At 41.2% G+C, this 22,681-nt stretch overlaps 1 protein-coding gene across 2 annotated transcripts in view; it reads left to right on the top strand.

Moving 5' to 3' along the window:
- Positions 1-22,681, top strand: part of nedd4a (NEDD4 E3 ubiquitin protein ligase a) — a 132,415-nt gene that overhangs the window by 16,228 nt on the left and 93,506 nt on the right. For both annotated transcript variants that reach the window (XM_080214337.1, XM_080214338.1), the window contains exons 3-4: positions 8,487-8,565; positions 14,745-14,783. In XM_080214337.1, the coding sequence (XP_080070463.1) occupies positions 8,487-8,565; positions 14,745-14,783 (118 nt within the window). The remainder of the gene's footprint in view (positions 1-8,486; positions 8,566-14,744; positions 14,784-22,681) is intronic.

Genomic DNA, 22,681 nt, shown 5'->3' on the forward strand with positions numbered 1-22,681 from the left:
GCCCAATCCCCATAATCCCATACAGTTCCCATAGCTAATCCATCTAACCTACACATCTTGGGGCAGTTTAACATGGCCAATCCAACTACGCTGCAGATCTTTGGATTTTACATGTATTAAACTTGCTATGTGGCTGCACAGTATTGTGTACTGGAATATATCACACTTTTTCACTTTACTGTGGGTCATTTTTGAAATACTGTGCTCGAGCGCAGGGACTAGGAGGAATTCAGTTTGTGACTTGCGCAGTAAGTTTGGTGTATGACACAATCTAGCTGATTTAACTATGTGACTATCCATGTGACAATTTGAATTCCATCAGTTTAACTGAAAAAATGTCTGGTTCACAGCATTCTTCTGTGTTTCGTTAACTTCCTTTGATAAGGACTGCATTCTGGGTTCTCAGCTAGAAGCTGCAATGTGTACATTCCATAGATATTGGCATCCTTACACATTTTGCATGTGTGTTTGTTCTCCCTTCGGTAGATACTGAACTAGAATCATCATAGGATCACTACAGTGCAGAAGGAGGCCATTCGGCCCATCAAGTCTGCACTGACCACAATCCCACCCAGGCTCTATTCCCGTAACCCCACATGTTTACCCTGCAAATCCCCCTGATACTAGGGTCAAATTTAGCATGACCAGTCAACCTAACCCACACATCTTTAGACTGTGGGAAGAAACTGGAGCACCCGAAGGAAGCCCATGCAAACACGGAGAATATGCAAACTCCACAAAGTCACCCGAGGCTGGAATTGAACCCGGTCTCTGGCGCTGTGAGGCAGCAGTGCTTGCCACTGTGCCGCCCTGCTAAGCAGTTGTTTCCCTAAAGCTGTAACATCTACTATCTCACTTGCCAGTTTCAGAGCGGCCAACTCTAAAATCTATACGTCATCCCCAATTCTGGTTTCTCAGCAGCACTTTAATCTTTATCATTCTCTTCCTTGTTTTCAAATTGCCCCATGGTTTTGCTCCTCTTTCTAATATGACCTTCAAATCTTTGCATTCTTCCAGTCTTGGTCTTGAAAACCTACAGACCTATCTTCAAACCTACCTTGAAAACTAATGGAATCTTGCTGAAGAGAGATACATGTTTTCTGTGCTTTTTCTGCTGCCCCCGTCAAGACAAATGCAAAATGACAAATTTCAAACCATCACGTGTGCAACAGGAGAAATGGGTACTGGTTAGTTGGCCAAGGTGTTGCCATGGAGAAAGCAATGGGGAACTATCGGCTCCCCAAGGTAAAAAAGGCTGAAAGCTTGAACATATTCCTTTTGTTTGCAGAGAATGGCCCCTGCGTGTGCAAATGGGCCTATGCATGTATGTCGATCCTAGCAAGGGTGAATGAACCATGTTATTAAGGGATTTGAAGCACAGAGTGGGAAAGTGGAGTTGACGTGGAAGGTCAGCTATAATATTGCACGCTGGGGCAAACTCTGGGGGGAAGTATCGCCTTCTCTTCCCATTTTGAGAATCGTAGAATGGTTACAGCACACAGAGGCTAGTTAACTATTCTGTCCAAGCTGGCTGTCTGCAAGAATAATGCTGATTCAGTGAAAGTTGGATAATTTATTGAAGAGAGTATACGCAAAGCCAAGGCAGGGGAGTCAGATCAGCTGATTTTAACTTTATTATTGTCACATGTATTAACATAGAGTGAAAAGTATTGTTTCATGTGTGCTTTACAGACAAAATGTACTGTTCACAGAGAAGGAAAGGAGAAGGTGCAGAATATAGTGTTACAGTCATTGCCAGGGTGTAGAGAAAGATCTTAATGTATGGTAGGTCCATTCAAAAGTCTGATGACAGCATGTGACAAACTGTTCTTGATTCAGTTGGTACGTGATCTCAAGGACTTTTGTATCTTTTTCCCAACAGAACAAGGTGAAAGAGTGTATGCCTGGGGTGCATAGTGTCCTTGATTTTGCTGGCTGCTTTTTCGAGGCAGTGGGAAGTATAGGCAGAAGCAATGGATGGGAGGTTAGTTTGTGTGATGGACTGGTTACGTTCACAACCCTTTGCAATTTCTTGTGGTCTTGGTCAGAGAGGGAGCCATACCAAGCTGCAACACATCTGGAAAGAATGCTTCTTGTGGTGCATCTGTAAAAATTGGTGAGAATCGTAGCTGACATGCCAAATTTCCTTAGCCTTCTGAGAAAGTAGAGGCATTGGTGGGCTTGCTTAACTCTAGCATTAGCGTGGAGGGGCCAGGACAGATTGGTGATTTGGGCACCTAAAAACTTGAAGTTTTCGACCATTTCCACTTCATCCCTGTTGATGTAGACAATGGCATGTTTTCCACTATGCTTCCTGAAGTTGGTGACTATCTTCTCTCTATCTCTGCCTTAAAATATATTCAAAAATTCTGCTTCTACTGCCTTTGGAGGAAGAGAGTCCTAAAGACTTATGAACCTCTTTGAGGCAAAATAAATTCTTCTCATCTTTGTATTAAATGGGTGATCCCTTGTTCTAAAACAGTGAACCCTTGTTTCAGATTCTCCCATAAGAAGGAACATCCTTTCCACATTGACCCTGTCACGACCCCTGAAGATCTTGCCCATTTCAATCAAGTTGCCCCTCACTCTTCTGAATTCCAGTGGATGCAAGCTTAGCCTGTCCGTCATTTCCGTGAAAGACAATCTTCCTATTCCTAGTGTTAGTCTAATGAACTGTCTCTGAACATCTCTCCTTCAATGTGGAGACCAGTATAATACACAGTACTCCAGATGCGGTCTCACCACTGTTCTGTACAGCTGAAGCATAACCTCCCTAGTTTTGTTTTTCATTCTCCTTGTAATAAACAAGAACATTTTATTAGTTTTCCTAATTACTTGCTGTACTTGGGTTTTGCGAATCATGCACTAGGACACCCAGATCCCTCTGCATCTCCGAGCTCTGAAAAATCTCACTATTTAGTTAGTGCTTTTAATTTCCTGCCAAAATAGACAGTTTCATGTTTTCTCAAGTTCTACTCAATTTGCCAGAGATTTACCCATTCATTTAACCGGCCTATATCCTTCTGTTAACTCTGCCTTTTTCACAACTTATGTTTTTACCTTTATTTTTGTAATCGGTAAATTTAGCAACCATGCTTTTTGTTCCTCCCTTCTTTCATGTTCTTTATATTCTGACCAATAATTATCCATGTGCAATTAGATGTTTTTTCTTTAATTTTAATAATCTCTTTAATTTTTTAGTTGATCACTGGATCCTCCCTTTTGAAATTTTTCTTTCTTGTTGGAATGTATCGAGTTGTCTGAAATATCCCCTTAAATGTCTAAAACTTTATCTCTATTGACCTACTTTCATGCCCTTATAATTTTGCTTAAAGCGAAAATACTAGTCTTGGATCCAACCCCTCTCCCTTAAACTGAATGTAAAATTCAGTCATATCATGATTGCTGTTACCTGTTGGTGCTTTCACTGAGATCCAGGTCATTTCTGTAAATTGTAAAAAGTTGAGACCTCAGCGCTGATCGCTGTGGCACACCTTGCCGGCCAGAAAATGATCCATTTATGCCTACTCTGTATTTACTGTTATTGAGCCAATCCTCTATCCACACCAATATATAATCCCCTACACCATGAGCTTTTATTTTCCAGTAAATCTAATGTTTCTTCCATCGATAGTAAATGTACGAGAGGGATTTAAACTGCCTGTGTTCAGAAATTGAGATATTTTGAAGATTGTAGGAACTAAAGGCACTTAAAGAAAGAGCCAGGTACCTTTACCAAATGCCTTTTGGAAGTCTAAGTACAGTGCATCCACCAGTTCCCCTTTATCCACAGCACATGTTACTATTTCAAATAACTGCAATAAATTGATTAATCACAATTTTCCTTTCACAAAACCACGTTGACTCTGCCTGATTTCCTTGACTAAGTGCCTTGCTCTAACACCTTGGCTTCTAACATTTTTACTATGACAGATGTTAAGCTAATCAGCTGTAAGTTTCCTGTTTTCTGTCCCCCTCCCTTTTTGAATCAAGGCATTCCATTTGCTATTTTCCAGTATACTGGAGCCTTCCCTGAATCTGGAGAATTTTGGAAAATTAAAACCAATGCATTAGCTAACTCAGCCACTTCTTTTAAGAACCCAGGATGAAGTACATCAGAACCCAGGGCCTTGTCGGTCCACACCTCCAACATTTGCTTTGTATCACTTCACTGGTGATTGCAATCTTTGAGTTTCTCCCTCCCATTTCCTGACTTGCAGCAATTTCTGGGATGTTATTTGTATCTTCTATAATGAAGATTGATGCAAAATACCTGTCAATTGTTATTTTCCATTATTAATTTCCCTTATTTAAATATCTATAGAAACTCCTCCTATCTGTCATTCTATTTCCAGCTAGCTTTCTCTTGTATTCTAATTTACCTCTGCGTTATTCTTGTCTTATTTATATTCTGTTCAGTCCTCTGACCTGCTACTTGTCCATGCACAATGCAATGCTTTTTCTTTAATTCTAATATTGTCTTTATTTTTTTTTTGTTGACCATGGTGATCTTCCCTTTGGAATTTTTCTTCCTTGTTGGAATGTATTCTGTAATATCCCTTTAAATCTCTGCAACTTTACCTCTATTGACCTGGTTTCATGCCCTTATAATTTCCTTTATTTAAGTTTAAAATACTAGTCTTGGATCCACACTCTGTCATTGTGATTGCTGCTACCAAAGGGGTGCCTTTGCTATGAGATCATTAATCCCATTTTATTGGACGATCCCAAGTCTAGTACAGCCTGCTCTCTGGTTGATCCCAGAACGTGTTGTTCTGAGAAACTACCCCAAAAACATTCTATAAACTCCTTATTAAGGTCACCTTTGCCCATCTGATCTATCCAGTCTAAATGTTGATTAAAATTCCCCATGATTATAGCCAAAGCTATCTGACGAGCTCCCATTATTTCTTTCATTATGTTCTGTCCTACTACGTGGTTACTGCTAGGGGCCTGTACATCACTCCCACGAGTGCCTTCTTGCCTTTATTCTTCTTCCATACCCAAGCTATTTCCATGTCTTGGTTTCACTGTTCTCTATTCTGTTAATACCATCATTAATTAATGGAACCATCTCTCCATCTTTTCCTAGCTTCTTGCCCTTCCTAAATGTCACACACCCTTCAATATTCAGGTCCTAATCTATGTCACCCTGCAGCCATGCCTCATGCTGGTACTGGGGAGCTGGTGGCATAGTGGTGAAATTTTGAATTCGATTAGATTCTGGAATTAAAAGTCTAATGATGAACATTGTACATTTGTCATTAAAAACCCATCTGGTTTGCAAATGCTCTTTAGAGAAGAAAATCTGCCATCCTGGTCTGGCCTACATTGGTCTCTGGACCCGCAGCATTGTGGTTGACTCTTAAACGCTCTCTGAACTGGCCTAGTAAACCAGTAATTTCAAGGGAAATTAGGGATGGGCAACAAATGCTGGCCCAGTCGTAGATGCCCACATCTCACAAATGAATATTTTAAAAATTGGGCTTTATTTGTGCTCTCAGTTCATTTGTTTTATCATGAATTTTGTGTGCGTTCAGATACAAAAAATTTTGCTTTGTCCTTTTTATTATTTTGTCCCTTGTTTTCTAATCTTACCTGCTGATGTAGATTTATATTCCATATATATATACATATATATATAGATACCTGTCATAGCCTTTTTATCATATTCCGTTCCCTTTCTGTCTCGTCTCTACTCTTTTCACTTACCACACCTTCCCAAATTTAATCCCTTTCTTCCACCGATAATTTAAATCCCTCTTGTACATTTACTGCCTATGTTCAGAATTTGAGAAATCATGATTTTTGAAGATTGTAGGAACTAAAGGCACTTAAAGAGCCAGGTTTGAGTGCTGTTGACTGATGTCCCTGCTGGATTTCAACCTGTTTTCTAGTAGCCAGTGCTTTGAATAGCTTTTATTGTAAAGACTCTCTGGGGAATTTTCTTGTTTTAAAACCCATCAAGTGGACTATATTTGTGGTCACTCGATTTTTCCATTCAAATTGCAGAGCTGCGGGAGTGTGTCGGGTGTAACCACCAAACATTAGGTGTGACCTTTCTTTCCCATCATTAGGATCTAATTTCCTTTCGCAATTCAGTGTAATTAGAGAATGTTCAGGCTACCTTTGGAAAGCGCAAATTTACTTTCATTGGGATGGTTTTAAATCTGATGATGATGACAATCGAGCTTTGATCTCTTCAACCAGATTAATCGTTGTGTTTCCGGGTTGCAAGTGAAGTTTGATGAAGGGTAGTTTGCCTGTGTCCTGCAGATGGCACTGTGTGTTTTCTTTCATTGCTCAGCCCAGATTTCTAATTCAATGCGACAATAATTCTGTTCCCAATGGTGAGGATTCTATCAGAAGTTTTTGGTCCGTTTCCTTCAATCTTGGTGAACAGCATCTGACTAGGAGTTGGTCGTGTTAACGGGGAGAAAGTTCCAAAGAGGTTGGTTCAGTTAACTGCAGTAGTGGCCTGAGTCGTGAAATAAATTCTAATTTTACCCTGCTGTCTGAGATGCAGCAGGGCCCCCAGGTTAGGTGCAGAGACCTATTGAATGAAACATCTCTCCAGTTAAGTTGAAATGTGCTCTTAGTTAATATCCTTCTTCCTGGCAGTTTTTTGGGATTGAGGATGATTTGATTCCTCTTCCTTTCATTGGGTTCTGAGATGGATGCTGAATTGATATGTAATCTGCCAAATATAGGGCAGGTGGTGCTTGAATGTTCGGGTGGGTCAGTTGTTTGGAGGCCATTTCTCTGACTCCTCGACTTGGCGGGGTGGGTTCCTAACAAAATCTGTGTGATTGAGGTCTCCCAAGTGAATCTTCTCCATTTTGGTCATCTACGAGCCAGAGGCTTCCCATAAGTTGACAGGAACGTTTGACTTCTTCAGGATTCTCTGGGGACTTTACTAAAGCATCTCTGCTGTTCTCCTGGGAGTCATTTGTTGCAATTGAGTTTTGAGTGGAGCAGGTGCTGCAGAAGGCATGTGAACGACATGTTCTTCCCAATGGGGGTGGTGTTGACCGATTAGCCTTGTATGTTGGTTAGGGAGAGGGCACTACTGTTAAGATGCTTTTCTTGCCACGAGATTTAATATCACACCATCTAATGTTACTATTGAAATCTTTCTGAACACACTTTTTCATTACATAAGGGTTGGCTGCACACTCCCATCTCAGAATGGGAATTGACTTTAGGCAAAACCAGTGAGATGTATGACTCCTCTTGACAAGTCTTTGTTTTGTTGTGTGTGAGTATTTGGATCCATTCACTGCCCAATAAAATCTTGAGTTGAGCTACTTGGCTCAGTACAGATCTTACAAGACAGAAATGATCAAACTGGCTGATCCATTGTGAAAAAGTTCATACTGATCCAATAGATGTTCTTTTAGGAGTAACTTATGTTAGCAGAAGAGTAGAGGGGAGTTTTATTCAGTATCCACCTTTCTGTACGTGACTAGAAGGTGCCTGATGCTGAATAAGAAACATTTCAGGACAAATATTATTTACCTTGAGCACAAAAGAATAGAAGCAATCCAAGTATTTTAAGTGCCTGTGTTTCCTTTGATGCTATCTGGGTAGATATCAGCAGAAGTAAGGACCTGAATTTACCTTTTCCCCGTGATGACAGCATTAATTCACCTGAATATTAGGCTGACTGTGAAGTATTACCTTAGCTGATCAATCAGAAGCAAGAAATCATTGGGGGTTATTTGAGAACAGACTTTAAGGAGTTCAATTTTAAGTTGAAGTTATTTATTAGTCACAAATAAGGTCTACGTTAACACTGTAATGAAGCTACTGTGAAATTCCCTTAGTCACCACAGTCTGGCACCTGTTCAGGTCAATGCACCTAATCAGCACATCTTTCAGAATGTGAGAGGAAACTGGAGCATCCGCAGGAAACCCATGCAGACGTGGGGAGAATGTGCAAACCCCATACACTGACCCAGTGAATCGAAGCAAGGTCCCTGGCACTGAAGCAGCAGTGCTTGCCACTGTGCTGCCCCGTGCCGCTTTGTAAAGCACTGTTCTTGTTTCTTGCTGTTGATCAAATGTATCACCCTTGCCTTTGCTTCAGTCTCTGAATTTATATGTAAAAGTGAGGCAGGAAAATATTGCTTGTAATTGTGAAGGACCAGGAATTTGTTTATTGGTGCCATTTACATGATTAAAGTGTGCGCAGTGTAATGGAGAACAGCACAAGTGAATTTATTATCTGCTTTTATCCCAGCATGTGGTGTTGCTATTGGGACAGGAAGAATTCTTATTATTCTGGGCAAGCATGAGTTCTGCATGCTTGGGAAAAGAATATCCTTATCTGTACCAAACACCCAACAGGATGTGTTCCAAAAGCTTAACAGAGATGACTCTTTAGTATCTGGTGGAAATATATAAACGTTTGTATTTAAAGTGTCAACTTTTGTGTAATCTACTGCCAAAGAGATTTTCACTTTTCTTTCCTCCTTTATACACAGTGATCCGTATGCTAAAGTGACTTTGTATGATCCAATAAATGGAGAACTCACCAGTGTTCAAACCAAAACAATCAAGAAGGTTGGTAAGATTTTATCAAGACTGTTTCTTAATCTTTTTGCTTCAGCATTTTCCATAAATATAAAAATAAATAAATACTCAACAAACTACAATCATAATATAGGCAACTTAAAAAAGACTAGACTTGAAATGATATATCTAGTGTCGTGTCATGTCATCTACACATGCCTGAGAAGTCAGACTCTACTTAACATCTCGTCTGAAAGAAAAATTAAATTTCACAGTGCAGCATTCCTTCAGTATTACACCCAAGTGCCAGCCTAGATATTGTGTGCACAAGTCCGGAGAGAGGGAATTAAGGGGTATGGGGATAAGACAGGAAAGGTTGGACAGGCTGGGTTGTTTCCGCTGAAGTTGAGAAGAGTGAGGGGTGCCTTGGTTGAAATATAAGATCCAATAGCTTAGCTGCACAAAAGGATATTGAAATTACCCCCCAGAGGCTGGTGTCGCTTCACTAGATTCCCTTTATTTACAAGCTCTATACCACTCCTAAAGTGCTTCAGATACAAACTCAGAATCAGGAGCGCCAGTGGACCTGACAGTCCCACATTTATATACAGATGTGGCTTCCTAATTGGGTAGGCAATTATGACCTCAATCGGGGAGCTTGCACCCAAGAGACCAACAAGGCCAATGAGATGAAGTCATTACCGATATGTTAGGAATTCTCCACACCAGCAGGCTCTGAGTACTCAGTCAATGTGGATGCTCAAGACTCCGAGGTCGTTGGGCACTTACACTTGTATATTGGCTTTCAAGATCACAGGACATCCCAATGTGCTTTACAACTGGTAAGATACTTTGTAGTCATTATTATATTGTAGGAAATGTGCTGCTAATTCGTGCACAGCAAACTCCCAAAGAGAGCAATGTGATCAGGACCAGTCAGTCTACATTTGTGATGTTGATTGAATGATAAATATTGGCCAGGAAACTGATCATCTTTGAAATAATGTCATGTCATCTTCTACATGCATCTGAGAAGGCAGACCCTGTTTAACATTTCACCTGAAAGAAAAATGGCACCTTTTGACAGTGCAGCATTCCTTCAGTACTACACTCAAGTGCCAGCCTAGATATGTGTGCACAAGTCATGGGAGAGGGAATTAAGGGATATGGGGATAAGACAGGATAGGTTGGACAGGCTGGGCTTGTTTCCACGGAAGATTAGAAGAGTGAGGGACGACTTGGTTTAATTACATAAGATTCTGAATGGCCTTGACAAGGTGGACGTAGAAAGGATGTTTCCTCTCTTGGATGAGCCCACAATTAGGGGACACTGTTTTAAAATTAGGGGTTGACTCTTTTGGGACAGAAATTAAGAGAATTGTTATGAGGGGTTGGGTCTTGGCAACTCTCTGCTTCAAAGGATGGTAGAAATGGTGTTATTGGATATTTTGAGGCAGAGATAAATAGATTCTTATTAGGAAATGGGTGAATGGAAATGTGGAATCAACACAAGCAGGATAGCTATGATCTTAATAAATGACAGAACATGTTTAAGGGGCCGAATGGCCTCCTTCTGCTCCTATTTCATATGTTCAAAAATGGGAGTTGTGATGACAGAATCATGTTGGAAGAAACCTGACACCTGGAGGAAACCCATGCACACACGGGGAGAATGTGCAAACTCCACACACACAATCATCCAAGCTGGGAATTGAACTGGGTCCCTGGCGCAGAGGCAGCATTGCTAGCCATTGTCACGGTGCCACCCTAAATGATTGGCCATGGTCAATGAATGGCGAAAGCTTGAAGGGGCTTTATCACCTACTCCCGCTTTTAATTAATTTGCTTTTTGCAGATTACGCACCAAAAACTAGGCTCACTTGTGTCTGTTCCTGATATAGTACATTGAGCTGCAAGACTGTACATGGCTGACCTGCAAAACTGTTTACAGAAACTAAAAGTGTTCGAAGAAATTGTTTGAAAAATCATCAATGTAATTATTTGATGAAGTAATGCAAAGTAGTGAGGTTGATTGATTAATAAGTATCAAGGACTTGGACCAGAATTTTACTTAAACCCCCAACTCCTCAGACGTCACCTAGTGCAAGTCACATAGACTTGGGAATAGGGAAGTTAGCCAGCAATCCTGCCAGCAATCAAATCCATTGATTTTTATCTGGGACTCTGCTTGTGTGCATGTCAAATGAGGGCGGGATCTCCTGAGATTGAAAAGATCACTGCCATTTAAATATAGACTCAGAAATGTGAAGGATGACCACTTAGAAAAGAGTTTTGAGGTTACTGGCACCCGTGGGATCATACTGAGTAGTTAAAAGCTTTGAAAGGAAGGAAAATGGTGGTACATTATCACAGTGCCTCAGCAGTAGTATTAGTGTGCTTCCAGCATTTGGCCTGTCTATGCCCCACAACTATGGTACAAATGATAGGTAATTGTATAAGGTCTGGCACTCATCCTAATGTGATGATGCAGTTAAATTGAACAGTACTTAAGCAAGTAAAACATTACGTCACTCTCTCAAATCCATTCCCATTCAAGAGGCAGAGGAAAATGTTGAAAAAATAAAATAATCTGCTGTTAAAATGAAGGTTGAAGTCCTCAGAGAACTTGTAGGAGTAGACCATGTGGTCCTTCTAACGTGCTCTGCTATTTAACAAGATGGCCGGTCTACCTTAACACCTCTTGCCCACAATATTGCCATATTGCTTAGTACCCAAAATTGTGTCAATATGTTCAGTGACTTGAGCATCCATGGCTCTCTGGGCTAGATTCACAACCTTAGAGGTGAAGAAATTGCTCTTCATCTTGGTCCTAAATGGCTGATCCCTTATTTTGAGACTGACCATTACTTCTAGATTATCCAGCCAGGGGAAACTTTGTTCCTGAACATCTGACCCGGCAACCCCTTTAAGAACTTTTATATGTTGGAATTGGAATACCTCTCATCCAAAACTATAGGGAACCTACTCTACCCAATTTTTCCTCATGGGACAATCCCTTCATTCTGGCAGACATTCTAGTAAATCTTTATTGGATTTCTGTCCAGGACAACTATGTCCTTTCAGGTAAGGAGATCAAAACTGCATACAGTGCTCCAGGTGTGGTCTCATTACTGCCCTGTATAATTGCAGTAAAACTTCTTTGCTTGTGTTCCATACCCTTGTAACAAAAACTAACATGCCATTTTCCTTATTTTTTGATGTACCTGCATGTTAACTTTCTGTGACTCTCACACAAGAACATCCAGGTCCCTCTTTAATGCAAACATTTCCTAGTCTCTCTCTCTATTCAAAAAATATTGATTTTTATTTTTCTTAGCAATGTGGATAACTTAACACTTTGCCACATTCTAATCCATCTGCCATCTTGTCTACTCATCCAACCTCTCTGTACCTCTTTGCATCCTCTTTGCTGCTGACTGCTTAGTAACATTTGCATCCCATAAATACCAAGCAATGACCATCTCCAACAAGAGAGAATCTCTCTCCCCGTGATATTTAGTGGCATTATCATCGCTGAATCTCTCTGTATCAACATCCTGACATTACCATTGACCAGAAGCTGAACTGGACCAGCCATATAAATACAATGGCTACAAATCCAGGTCAGAGACTGGGACTTCTGCAGTGAGTAACTCGGCTCCTGACTCCACAAAGCTTGTCCATCGTCTAAGTACAAGTCAGGGGTGTGGTGAATATTCTCCACTTGTCTGGATGAATGCAACTTCAACAACATTCAAAATGCTTGATACCATCCTGCACAAAGTAGCGTACTTGATTGACACCCTATCTAATACCTTAAACATTCATTCTCTTCACCACTGGCACAGAATGGTAGAAATGTGTACCGTCTATAAGATGCACTGCAGCAGCTCCCCAGAATTTCTTTGCCAGCACCTTCCAAACTGGGCCCTCTACCATCTATGTGAATGGCAGCAGATACATGGGAACACCACCATCTGCAAGTTCCCCTCCATCACACATCATTCTGTCTTGGAAATGACTTGCTGTTCCTTCACTGTCAAAATCCTTGAACTCCCCAGTAGCACTGTGGTTATACTGACACACCACATGGACAGCAGTGGTTCAGGAAAGCAACTTGCCACCAGCTTATCAAGGGCAGTGAGGGTTGTGCAGTGTCTGCTGGCCTAGCTAGTGATGTCCACATCTGTGAATGATTAAAAAGAACTTATCCACCTAACATTAAATTATCAGCAAACTTGGATGTTCCACTCAATCCCTCATCTAAGTCATTATAATTATCATAAATAGCTAAGTATGATATGTGTTATTCCACTGGTTACAGAAATAAATGTCTTGGTTTTCTATCCATTCGCTAATTTTCAATCCAGGCCAATTAATTACCATTTAGCCCTAATGTTGTGTGATACCTTGGGGAGAACATGCAGACTCTGCACAGACAGTCAGCCAAGGCTGGAATTGAACCTGGTCTCTGGTGCTGTGTGTCTACTGTGCCGCTCTTGTTCTTCACCCAACCATATTCATGCATTTTTAAAGAACTTCATAACAAATATAGAAAAGATACACTCCAGCCACCAGCTGGTCTCAACAGTTGTCGTGCCTTTCCTCCAAAACTGCACAACATCAGTGTGCCTGTGAAAATCCTTGGGTACGTTGCACCTTCTCCTCTGCATGTTAGCCCATCTTGCTCCTATTGTTTAAAATGTGATGTAACAGTCTCTATAGAAATGAACAAAATGTACACACGCAAGCATGTCTCTTCCTTGTAAGAAACTGCAGTTTTCAGGTATCACTGAACAACACTGCATGTTCCAAAGGAATATACAGCATCACTGCTTGCTGAAAAGTTAAGGACATGCCTTGGATTTGTTGAAGCCAGCTGGAATCCTGGTATTTCCTTAAAAAAAAGTCATGTTGTCAGCCTTCATTAGCAAAAGTTGATGAGAATTGTATTCCCTTCAGTTTGTGAGCAAAACCAAAGACATTTTACAAAAACTGATTTGTTCCTTGCAAATTAATATACCCTAGTGAAGTTTCATGTTTTTGACACATTAACAACCTTGCGTCCACATGCACTTTATCAGTTTTTCCCAATTTTAACATTTGTGTCCACATTTGCAATGATGACTGTCTCCGTAAACTTGCCATAGCATTACTTCATCCTTCAATTTGTGATAACACTGCGTCTCCTCATATTAGTTTTCCAGAATGGCAAAGAAACTTCAAGGCTTCAACTGGCCTTGTCTGCTTTCCAAAAGACTATGCTTTTTGATTTGATTTATTATTGTCACATGTATTAGTATACAGTGAAGAGTATTGCTTCTTGCATGCTATACAGGCAAAGCATACCGTTCATTGAGAAGCAAAGGAGACAGTGCAGAATGTAGTGTTACAGTCATAGCTAAGGTGCAGAGAAAGATAAGCTTAATGTGAGAAAGGTCCATTCAAAAATCAGGGAAAAAGCTGTTCTTGAGTTGGTTGATAAGTGACCCTGGACTTTTGTATCTTTTTCTCAATGGAAGAAGTTGGGGGAAAAAAGAATGTCTGGGGTGCATCGGGTCCTTAATTATCCTTGCTGCTTTTCCAAGGCAGCGGGAAGCGTAGGCTGAGTCACTGGATGGGAGGCTGGTTTGGACTGGGCTTCATTCATGTCATTGAGATGTATAAAATGATGAATGGGATGGATAGGATAGAGGTGGAGAGGCTCTTCCTGCTCAGAAAGGACAGTAGGACTAAGGGGCACAGCCTCAAGATAAAGGGGGGGCGGTTTAGAACGGAGTTGAGGAGGAACTTCTTCACTCAAAGGGTGGTGAATCTCTGGAATTCTCTGCCCGTTGAGGTGGTGGAGGCTGCCTCGCTAAATATTTTTAAGATGCGGGTTGATGGGTTTCTGATAAGCGAGGGGATTAAGGGTTATGGGGAAAGGGCGGGAATGTGGAACTGAGCTACGACAGATCAGCCATGATCTTATTGAATGGCGGGGCAGGCTCGAAGGGCTGGATGGTCTACTCCTGCTCCTATTTCTTATGTTCATATGTTCTTTATAATTTCTATTTGATATAAAGTAGAAGAATGGGATAAAAGACTGAACTGGTACTAAAACTGGACTAAAATAGGCACAAGGATTTTGTATATATCGGGGGGAAAAAGCATTTGGTAATGGTGTAATTTTGTTTTAACATAAAACTTCAATTTATTTGGTAATTTACAGCACTACTTTTTTCTTTCAGACTTTAGATCCAAAGTGGAATGAAGAATTTTTCTTCAGAGTGAGTATATATCGTTTGTTTTCTTCTTACAGTTAGAAAATGTCATGAAAATCCTCAAAATGGCATGTTCTACATACTATACATTGAGCAGCTGAAAGATTATTGTATGCAAGACATCCTATACCCTTCAGCTAGACCAGTTATACTTGTCAACCAGGTAAAAAAAAACTGCAATCCCAAGGGATTGCTTGCACACTGGCCGTTCTTGCAGGCTCATTATAAAATAGTTTGTGCAGATTTTTGCAATACCATATGTGCCATGTGCTTAAAGAACGATGACAGAACTATAGAATCCCTCCAGTGCTGAAGGAGGCCATTTAGCCCATCGAGTCTGCACTGACTCTCTGAAAGAGCATCTTACCCGGTCTCTCGCACTATTTCCATAACCTTGCGCGTTCGCCATGGCTAATCCACCTAACCTACACATCTTCGAACTGAAACCAAAAAAGTTCAGATCATCTAATGCAAAGCTACCGAACCAGATAGTTAACATTGATTTCAATGGCGTAAATTGCCTAAAGTTAGTTTCAGATGCTGCAAATCCCATCGGTCCTGTCATGAGGGCTGGCTGCTCACCTGCTTCTGTCAAGCTGAACCTTGATTTTGGGCCCCCAGGAGCCAAGTGGTCCATCCACTTGCTTGCTGTTTGGTTCATCATTTTCCCCTCGGTCTAAACTGTTAGCACTTGGAATTCATTTTGAAACAACCATTAAATTTAGTAACTTCAAATATTTCCTGATTGGAATCTAAAAGGAAATAGAACCTTGTAGAATGGGAATCTGTGGCATTTCTTGCGCTAGCAAGTGGTCTATTCCAGAAGGGCAGTCGGTGAAGGATAGTGGAGTTGGTTTTTGCACAATTTTATTTACAAAGTTGCACAATTTTATTTACAAAGTTACACATTCGAAGCATCCAACTCTGAACCAACAACCAGAGTTTTAGTCTGTGTCTCTTTATAGGGGCTCAATTTCCTGAAAGTCTCTCTTAATGAGAAATTGAACTGGACCAGCTGCATAAATACAGTGGCAACACAAGCAGATCAGAGGCTGGGGGCTCTGTGTGGCGAGTAACTAACATCCTGACTCTCCCAAGTCTGTCCACCATCTACAGGCCACAAGGCACTTGCCTGGATTAGTAGAGTCGTAGAGGATATGCAGCATGTAAACAGACCCTCAGGCCCAACTTGTCCACGCTGCCTTTTTTTTTGAACCCCTCCTGTGCTAGTCTCAATTGCCCTCATTTGGCTCATATCTCTCTATACTCACCTTACCCATGTAACTATCTAAATGCTTTTTAAAAGACAAATTTGTACCCACCTCTACTACTACCTCTGTCAGCTTGCTCCAGACACTCGAGATCCTCCGTGTGAAAAAATTGCCCCTCTGGACACTTTTGTATCTCTCTCCTCTCACCTTAAACCTATGCCCTTTAGTTTTAGATTCCCCTATCTTTGGGAAAAGATATTGACTTTTTAGCTGATCTATGCCCCTCATTATCGTATAGACCCCTATAAGATCACCCTCAGCCTTCTACGCTCCAGAGGAAAAAGTCCCAGTCTATCTAGTCTCTCCCTAAATCTAAAACCATCAAGTCCCGGCAGCATCCTAGTAACTCTGTTCTGCATTCTTTCTAATTTAATAATATCCTTTCTATAATAGGGTGACCAGAACTGTACACAGTGTAGCTCCAAGAAGCTCAACACCATCTAAATCAAAGCAGCCAGATTGGGCCGCTTGCATCCCTTCAGATATTCATTCCCTCCATCACCAGTGCACCCAACCTGTGGTGTGCACCATTCTCAGGATGCACTGCAGCAACTCTCAAACACTTCTACAGCAGCAATCTGGAACTCCCTCTCAAATAGCATTGCTGTGAACTCTCTCACACTAGACTGGTTCAGGAGAGGGGCTTGTCAGTGCATTCTTGGAGGCAATTAGGGATGAGCAGTAAATGCTGGTTTTGCCAGCAATGCCTACAGCCAATTAATAAGCTTAAAAAGCGTGGAGTATATGCAATTTTAGTTGTCTGGATTTAAATGCACAGAATTGAAATAGATTGTCGAAGTTTTGTTTTCTCTTCCAACTCAACTCCATGAATGGATGCGTCTTACATTGACTATTGCTCAAAAGCAAAACATTGCGAGCGCTGGACATCTGAAATAAACCAAAGATGCTGAAAATGATGAGTCAGGCAGCATGTGTGGAGAGAAACAGGATTACTGTTTCAGGTCAATAACCTTTCAAAAGCATTATTGTTAAGTTTAAATTTATTTATTAGTGTCACATGTAGGCTTACGTTCACTTTGCAATGAAGTTACTGTGAAAATCATTTAGTTGCCAGTCTCCAGCACTTGTTTGGGTACATGGTGGGAGAATTTAACATGGCCAGTACACCTAACCAGCATGACTTTTAGACTGTGGGAGGAAACCAGAGCACCTGAGGGAACCCGTGCAGACTCCACACAGACATTGACACAAGCCGGGAATCGAATCCGGGTCTCTGGCGCTGTGAGGCAGCGGCGCTGTCCACGCTGTCGCCCCTAACTTTGTCCTAGTCCCACAATTGAACATCTTTGATAATAGAATTGAGCTATTTTGTTCTGTGCACTTTTCTTGTTTCCACAGTGGTCTTGCAAGTGAGGTTTGCTGAATCAGATTGAATTGATTGTCAGTGTATTTGGGTGAACCACTTTATATCACTGATTGCAGATTTGTCAGGTGGTTCACTGAAATCACCAATATTGATTCAATTCCTGACGCTTATTGGAGGTTTTGGCCATTTTACCAAGGAAAGGATTTGGATATGATTTAATTTTGATATTTCAAAGGCAGTTGAAGGTTAAAAATCTTCCAACAACAATACCTCTAATTAACATTGCTCCTTCAATGTAGTGACATTTTCTGAGGTGCTTCACAAGAACATTATCAAACAGAATTTGACACTGTACCATGTAAAGGGAATATTGGGGCACATGGTTAAAGAGATGGATCACGAGGTACAGAAGGTTAGGGAGGGAATTCCAGAGCATAAGACCTTGGTAGCTGAAGACGTGACAACTAATGCAGAATGATTACAATTGGATATGGACAAGAGTCCAGAAAGAAGTCTGAGATGTGGAGAGATTTAAAATCAATGTTGGTTAACCAGTTAGCTAGCAAACACAGGGATGAGTGAACAGGACTTGGCATAAATTAAGATATCAGTATTGGAATTTTGGATAAGCTCAAGTTTATGGACGCCAAGTACAAATTTTACTAATTTTTTGTTTAGAAAACCAAATTACAGCAAGGAAGCGAACAGACATCAGCAGATCTGACAATCGTTCTGACTTCAATTAGATCATTATAAATATTTTTTCAAAAATTACCTTGCCCCGTAACTGTTAACGAAAGAGTTCTGCTTGGCTTTAAGTACTCGAGGAAGCAATCCACTAGCTCAGTGGCCACAGCCTACAAGTAGTTTTCAAAAACATGTCCTGTCACCTCCATTGCATACCTGTTGAAGCACATTCCCAGAACTGAAGTTCAGAGCCAGATCATCATGGGATCACATTAACATTGCAGACCTCTGAATGACTAGTTCTTGTCCTTCTTCAGGCTGCAGACACTTGGGCAAAGAAGGGATTGATATGTTGAAGAACCAGGCATTGAAGGTGATTGGAGATGGTTGATGAGTTCTTCTTCCATTGAAAATAATCTTTGCTAGCCTTTGCATTTCAAGAGATTTGAAATGTCTCTTCCTGTTGAACTTTGTGTCAAGTTATTATTGAAAGAATGGGGTGTGGGGCCGGAGACGTAGCACTAGGTTTAATTGGGAATTATCCACTTAATTCTCTGGCAAAATGTGGGAGCAGAAATCTAGCAACCAGCTTTCGACAGAATAAGAAATGAGAGATTAATGATCTTTATGATGGAAGTCATTTAGTGAGGTCCCTGACGATTCACACAAGTTAGCTTCAGAATAATTTAAGTAAGAACGATTTTGTTAGACCTGTTGTTCCCTATTTTTACTTGTTTGCTGTTTAAAATGAATAACAGTAGCAATGTATGTTTGGCTTCAATCTCGCTGAAGTGTTGATCAATTTGTTTATTGAAGTGCATGAGCCAGGGACATATCTAGTTCAGATCACAAGGGGCTCCTACTGTTACACCTCTGGATTACACTATTGTATAATTAGATATGGGCCAGTGTGGGTGAATCCCTGAACGCAATGTTGTTCAAACCTGTGTATTTTAACCTCTAATGAACAGTAAGTTGACTTAAATGTTCAAACGCAATTTTCTTTATTTTGTAACTACTTAGAAAATAGTCAATGCCTGCTATACATAAACTAAATACTCACTATCCATTACTTTATTTTGAGGCTGATTTCCACTTGCATATGAAACCTTATGTGGAGATGCCAGCGTTGGACTTGGGTGGGCACAATAAGAAGTCTCCCAACACCAGGTTAAAGTCCAACACGTTTATTTGATATCACTCCACTCACCTGATGAAGGGGCAGCGCTCCGAAAGCTTGTGCTACCAAATAAACCTCTTGGACTTTGACCTGGTGTTGAGACTTCTTGATGTGAATCCTGAGCAGGGTTTTGCCACATGGATATCAGCCGCCTTCTGGATGATGTTGTCTTCTGTGAATGTTGGTCCTGGGTTTTCCCTGAACTCAAGCTCTTTGTGTTAGCATTCTTGTGCTAACAAAAGATCAGTACAGCACAGGAACAGGCCCTTTGGCCCACGAAACTGGCTGTTAGCTTCCAGCCAGTGAACTAATCAGAAACTGATCGCATCGTTCGATTGGGCCAATTGGATAAAGCCAGCAGAGATAGGGTCTGGAGGGATCTGACCCCATCATGTTTGTGCCTTGCTGCACACAGCTGACATTTCAGTGCCCATATAAGGAAACCCTGGCTCCAGAAAATCTACAAACACACCTTCAGCTCTTTGTTTGGGAACAAGCCTTGACGTGGTTTAACACCTTGGGGTGAATTTCCCCTCCTGGGAATCATGGCAGATGGAGGGCGGACCATGCAAAGATCAGTTGACGTTGGGCATGATTCTCTGGTTTTAGGGAGGGCGTGGCTGGAAAATCCCACCCCTTGTGTCCTTTAGTAAGTCTGTGGCCAACTTGGCTACAGGAAATCCTAGCATACCTAAACAACAACTTTGGCCAAAAAATCAGTTTTGCTGATTGAAGATCTTTCAGCATATTAAAAGTTAAATCTCTGCAGGCCATTCGGCCACAGTAAGATATGGGCTCCAAGTGATCAAGGTTATTGAAGCAAGAGAACAAACCCTAACACACACACAGCAGCACGGTGGCACATTGGTTGGCAACTGCATTTCAAAGCACCAGGCGCCCGGGTTCAATTCCTGGCTTGGGTCACTGCCTATGTGGAGTTTGCTCGTTCTCTCCTGTGTCTGTGTGGGTTTCCACCAGGTGCTCTGGTTTCCTCCCGCAGTCCAAGGGTGCGGGTTAGGTTGATTGGCCATGCTAAATTGTGTCAGGGGATTAATAGGAGTCTTGGGAATAGGGCTTGCATGAGATTGTGGTCAGTGCAGGCTCGATGGACCAAATGACCCCCTTCTGCACTGTAGGGATTGTTTGATTCTATGAGACCCAAGATTTGTAATGGCAGTCTCTCACCCCGTCCCATTTTACTGCCCCATCATGAGAGAAGTCCAGCATTCTCAGGAGGAAGGCAAGCCGGCAATTTCCCACTGCCAATCCTCATGCTGATTTGGTAGCGTGTTCTTGCCTCATGGCCATTTTTAAAGAGTTGGGGTGGAAGTGGTTCTCTTGTCTGAAAGAAGTAAATAGCCAGTTCTGCCCCTTTTTGGGGCTATTAAACCTCCATTTTCCAGTCGACTTGTGTGTGTGGTATCATAGAAATAAGTGAATCTGTGACCAGCTTGTAAATACTATATCCTCTTTGTTGTATAAACCTTTGCTTCTCGGAAGAACTGAAGTTGTGAATATACATCAGAAGTAGCTAATTGGCTGTAAGGCACTTGGGATGTCCTAAAGTTGTGAAAGCCATTATATAATTGCAAGTTTTTCTTTTCTCATTCCAAAACATGTTTTTGTATCTGTGACGAGCATCACTGACACTCAGTTCCTGCATGTTTCTGACCAGAAACAGTGATTGCCCTTTGCAGTAATATTGTAAATTGGGTAAATCGCATGCAGGGAAGAACAGGCTGGAATCAATTAATTAATTCATTGAGTCTACTTTGTTAAGCAGATGTAACTGGTTTTCTGGAAAGGGCATTTTATTGGGCAAGATGCAAGTTTGAACTAATTAGAAACATATCAGATACAAAGATGGGCAGCACGGTAGCACAGTGGTTAGCACTGCTGCTTCACAGCTTCAGGGTCCTGGGTTTGATTCCTGGCTTCAGTCACTGTCTGTGTGGAGTTTGCACGTTCTCCTTGTGTTTGTGTGGGTTTCCTCCGGGTGCTCCGGTTTCCTTCCACATTCCAAAGATGTGCAGGTTAGGTTGGTTCGCTGTGCTAAAAATTGCCCCTTAGAGTCATGAGATGCTTAGGTTAGGGGGATTAGAGGGGGGCGGTAGGGCATGGGTGGGTTTGTGGTCGGTGCAGACTCGATAGGCCAAATGGCCGACTCCTGCGCTGTAGGGTTACTATGATTTCTATGAAAGATACAAATGTAAAGTGAGCTAAGAATTAAAGACTGTTAATTCAATCAAGTGATCCAATGTGATAAGGTTAGAATGCTGATTAGTGTCAGCCATTGACCATTCAGGCTGTGACAAAATCATTTTACTGTGAGCAAGCAAGCCACTAATGATGTGTACAATCTGAAGTTGTGACTGGAGTAAAACAATCTCTTTTAAAATGTGTGTTGAAAAGATGGGTCCATTTTATCATTTTGAAGGAAAGTGACTTGTTGCAGTGCCTGTGCTGAGATGTATTGATAACCATGGAGTGGATGATGTGTTAGTCCCATCCAGGTTTTTTGTTGCATGGCAAATAAGTACAAATCAGACTTGGTTTAAATTTAATATTTATACATGTATCCTGATTAATTGTTTTTGAATGACCTATTACCCCATTTCTCTCCTTTTTATATTTGATAAATTTAGGTCTGTTTTTGTCAATTTGATATGTCTAAAATTATGGAAACATTGATAAGAAATTATTTCCAGTGGTTCAGAACAAGGGAACATACATGAGTATAAAAAATTCAGGACAAATATATAAGGCGGCACAGTGGTTAGCACTGCTACCTCACAGTGCCAGTGACCTGGGTTTGATTCCCAGCTTGGGTCACTGGGTGGAGTCTACAGGTTCTCCCCATTTCTGCATGGGTTTCCTCCAGGTGCTCCAGTTTCCTCCCACAGTCCGAAAGATACTGGTTAGGTGGATTGGCCATGCTAAATTCTCCCTCAGTGTACCCGAACAGATGCCGGAGTGTGGCGACTAGAGGATTTTCACAGAAATTTCATTGCAGTGTTAATATTAACCTACTTGTGACACTAATAAATAAACTTTAAATATGTAATGTACACATTATATGCACCCAAACACACAGCTGAAATGGGAAGAGTCCCCTTCATTACCTTCACAGGCATAACATTTGGAAAGAAGCAAAATGCTTTGCAAATTCTTAATCTGTTTGTTTAGCTTTTATTTGGCAGCACTATTTATCTCTTGGGTACATGGATGCTGCTGTTTTTAACTCCTGGTTAGTGAGGTTAAAGCCTTCCATGTGTGGATCCCCTAACTAGCTGTCCTTCTGTTTTTCTTATGTATACATGCAAACTTTCCATGGTATGAATTTGAACCAGTGGAAACTCTGGGTTAGAAAATTCCACGAGATGGGAATGATATGGGTTGGCACGAGGTATAATAGCAACTTGCATAGCAGGTCAAAGCA

This window comes from Carcharhinus amblyrhynchos, chromosome 28 (assembly GCF_965287045.1).
Source record: "Carcharhinus amblyrhynchos chromosome 28, sCarAmb.v2.hapA, whole genome shotgun sequence".
In the NCBI taxonomy this organism is placed as follows: Eukaryota; Metazoa; Chordata; class Chondrichthyes; order Carcharhiniformes; family Carcharhinidae; genus Carcharhinus; species Carcharhinus amblyrhynchos.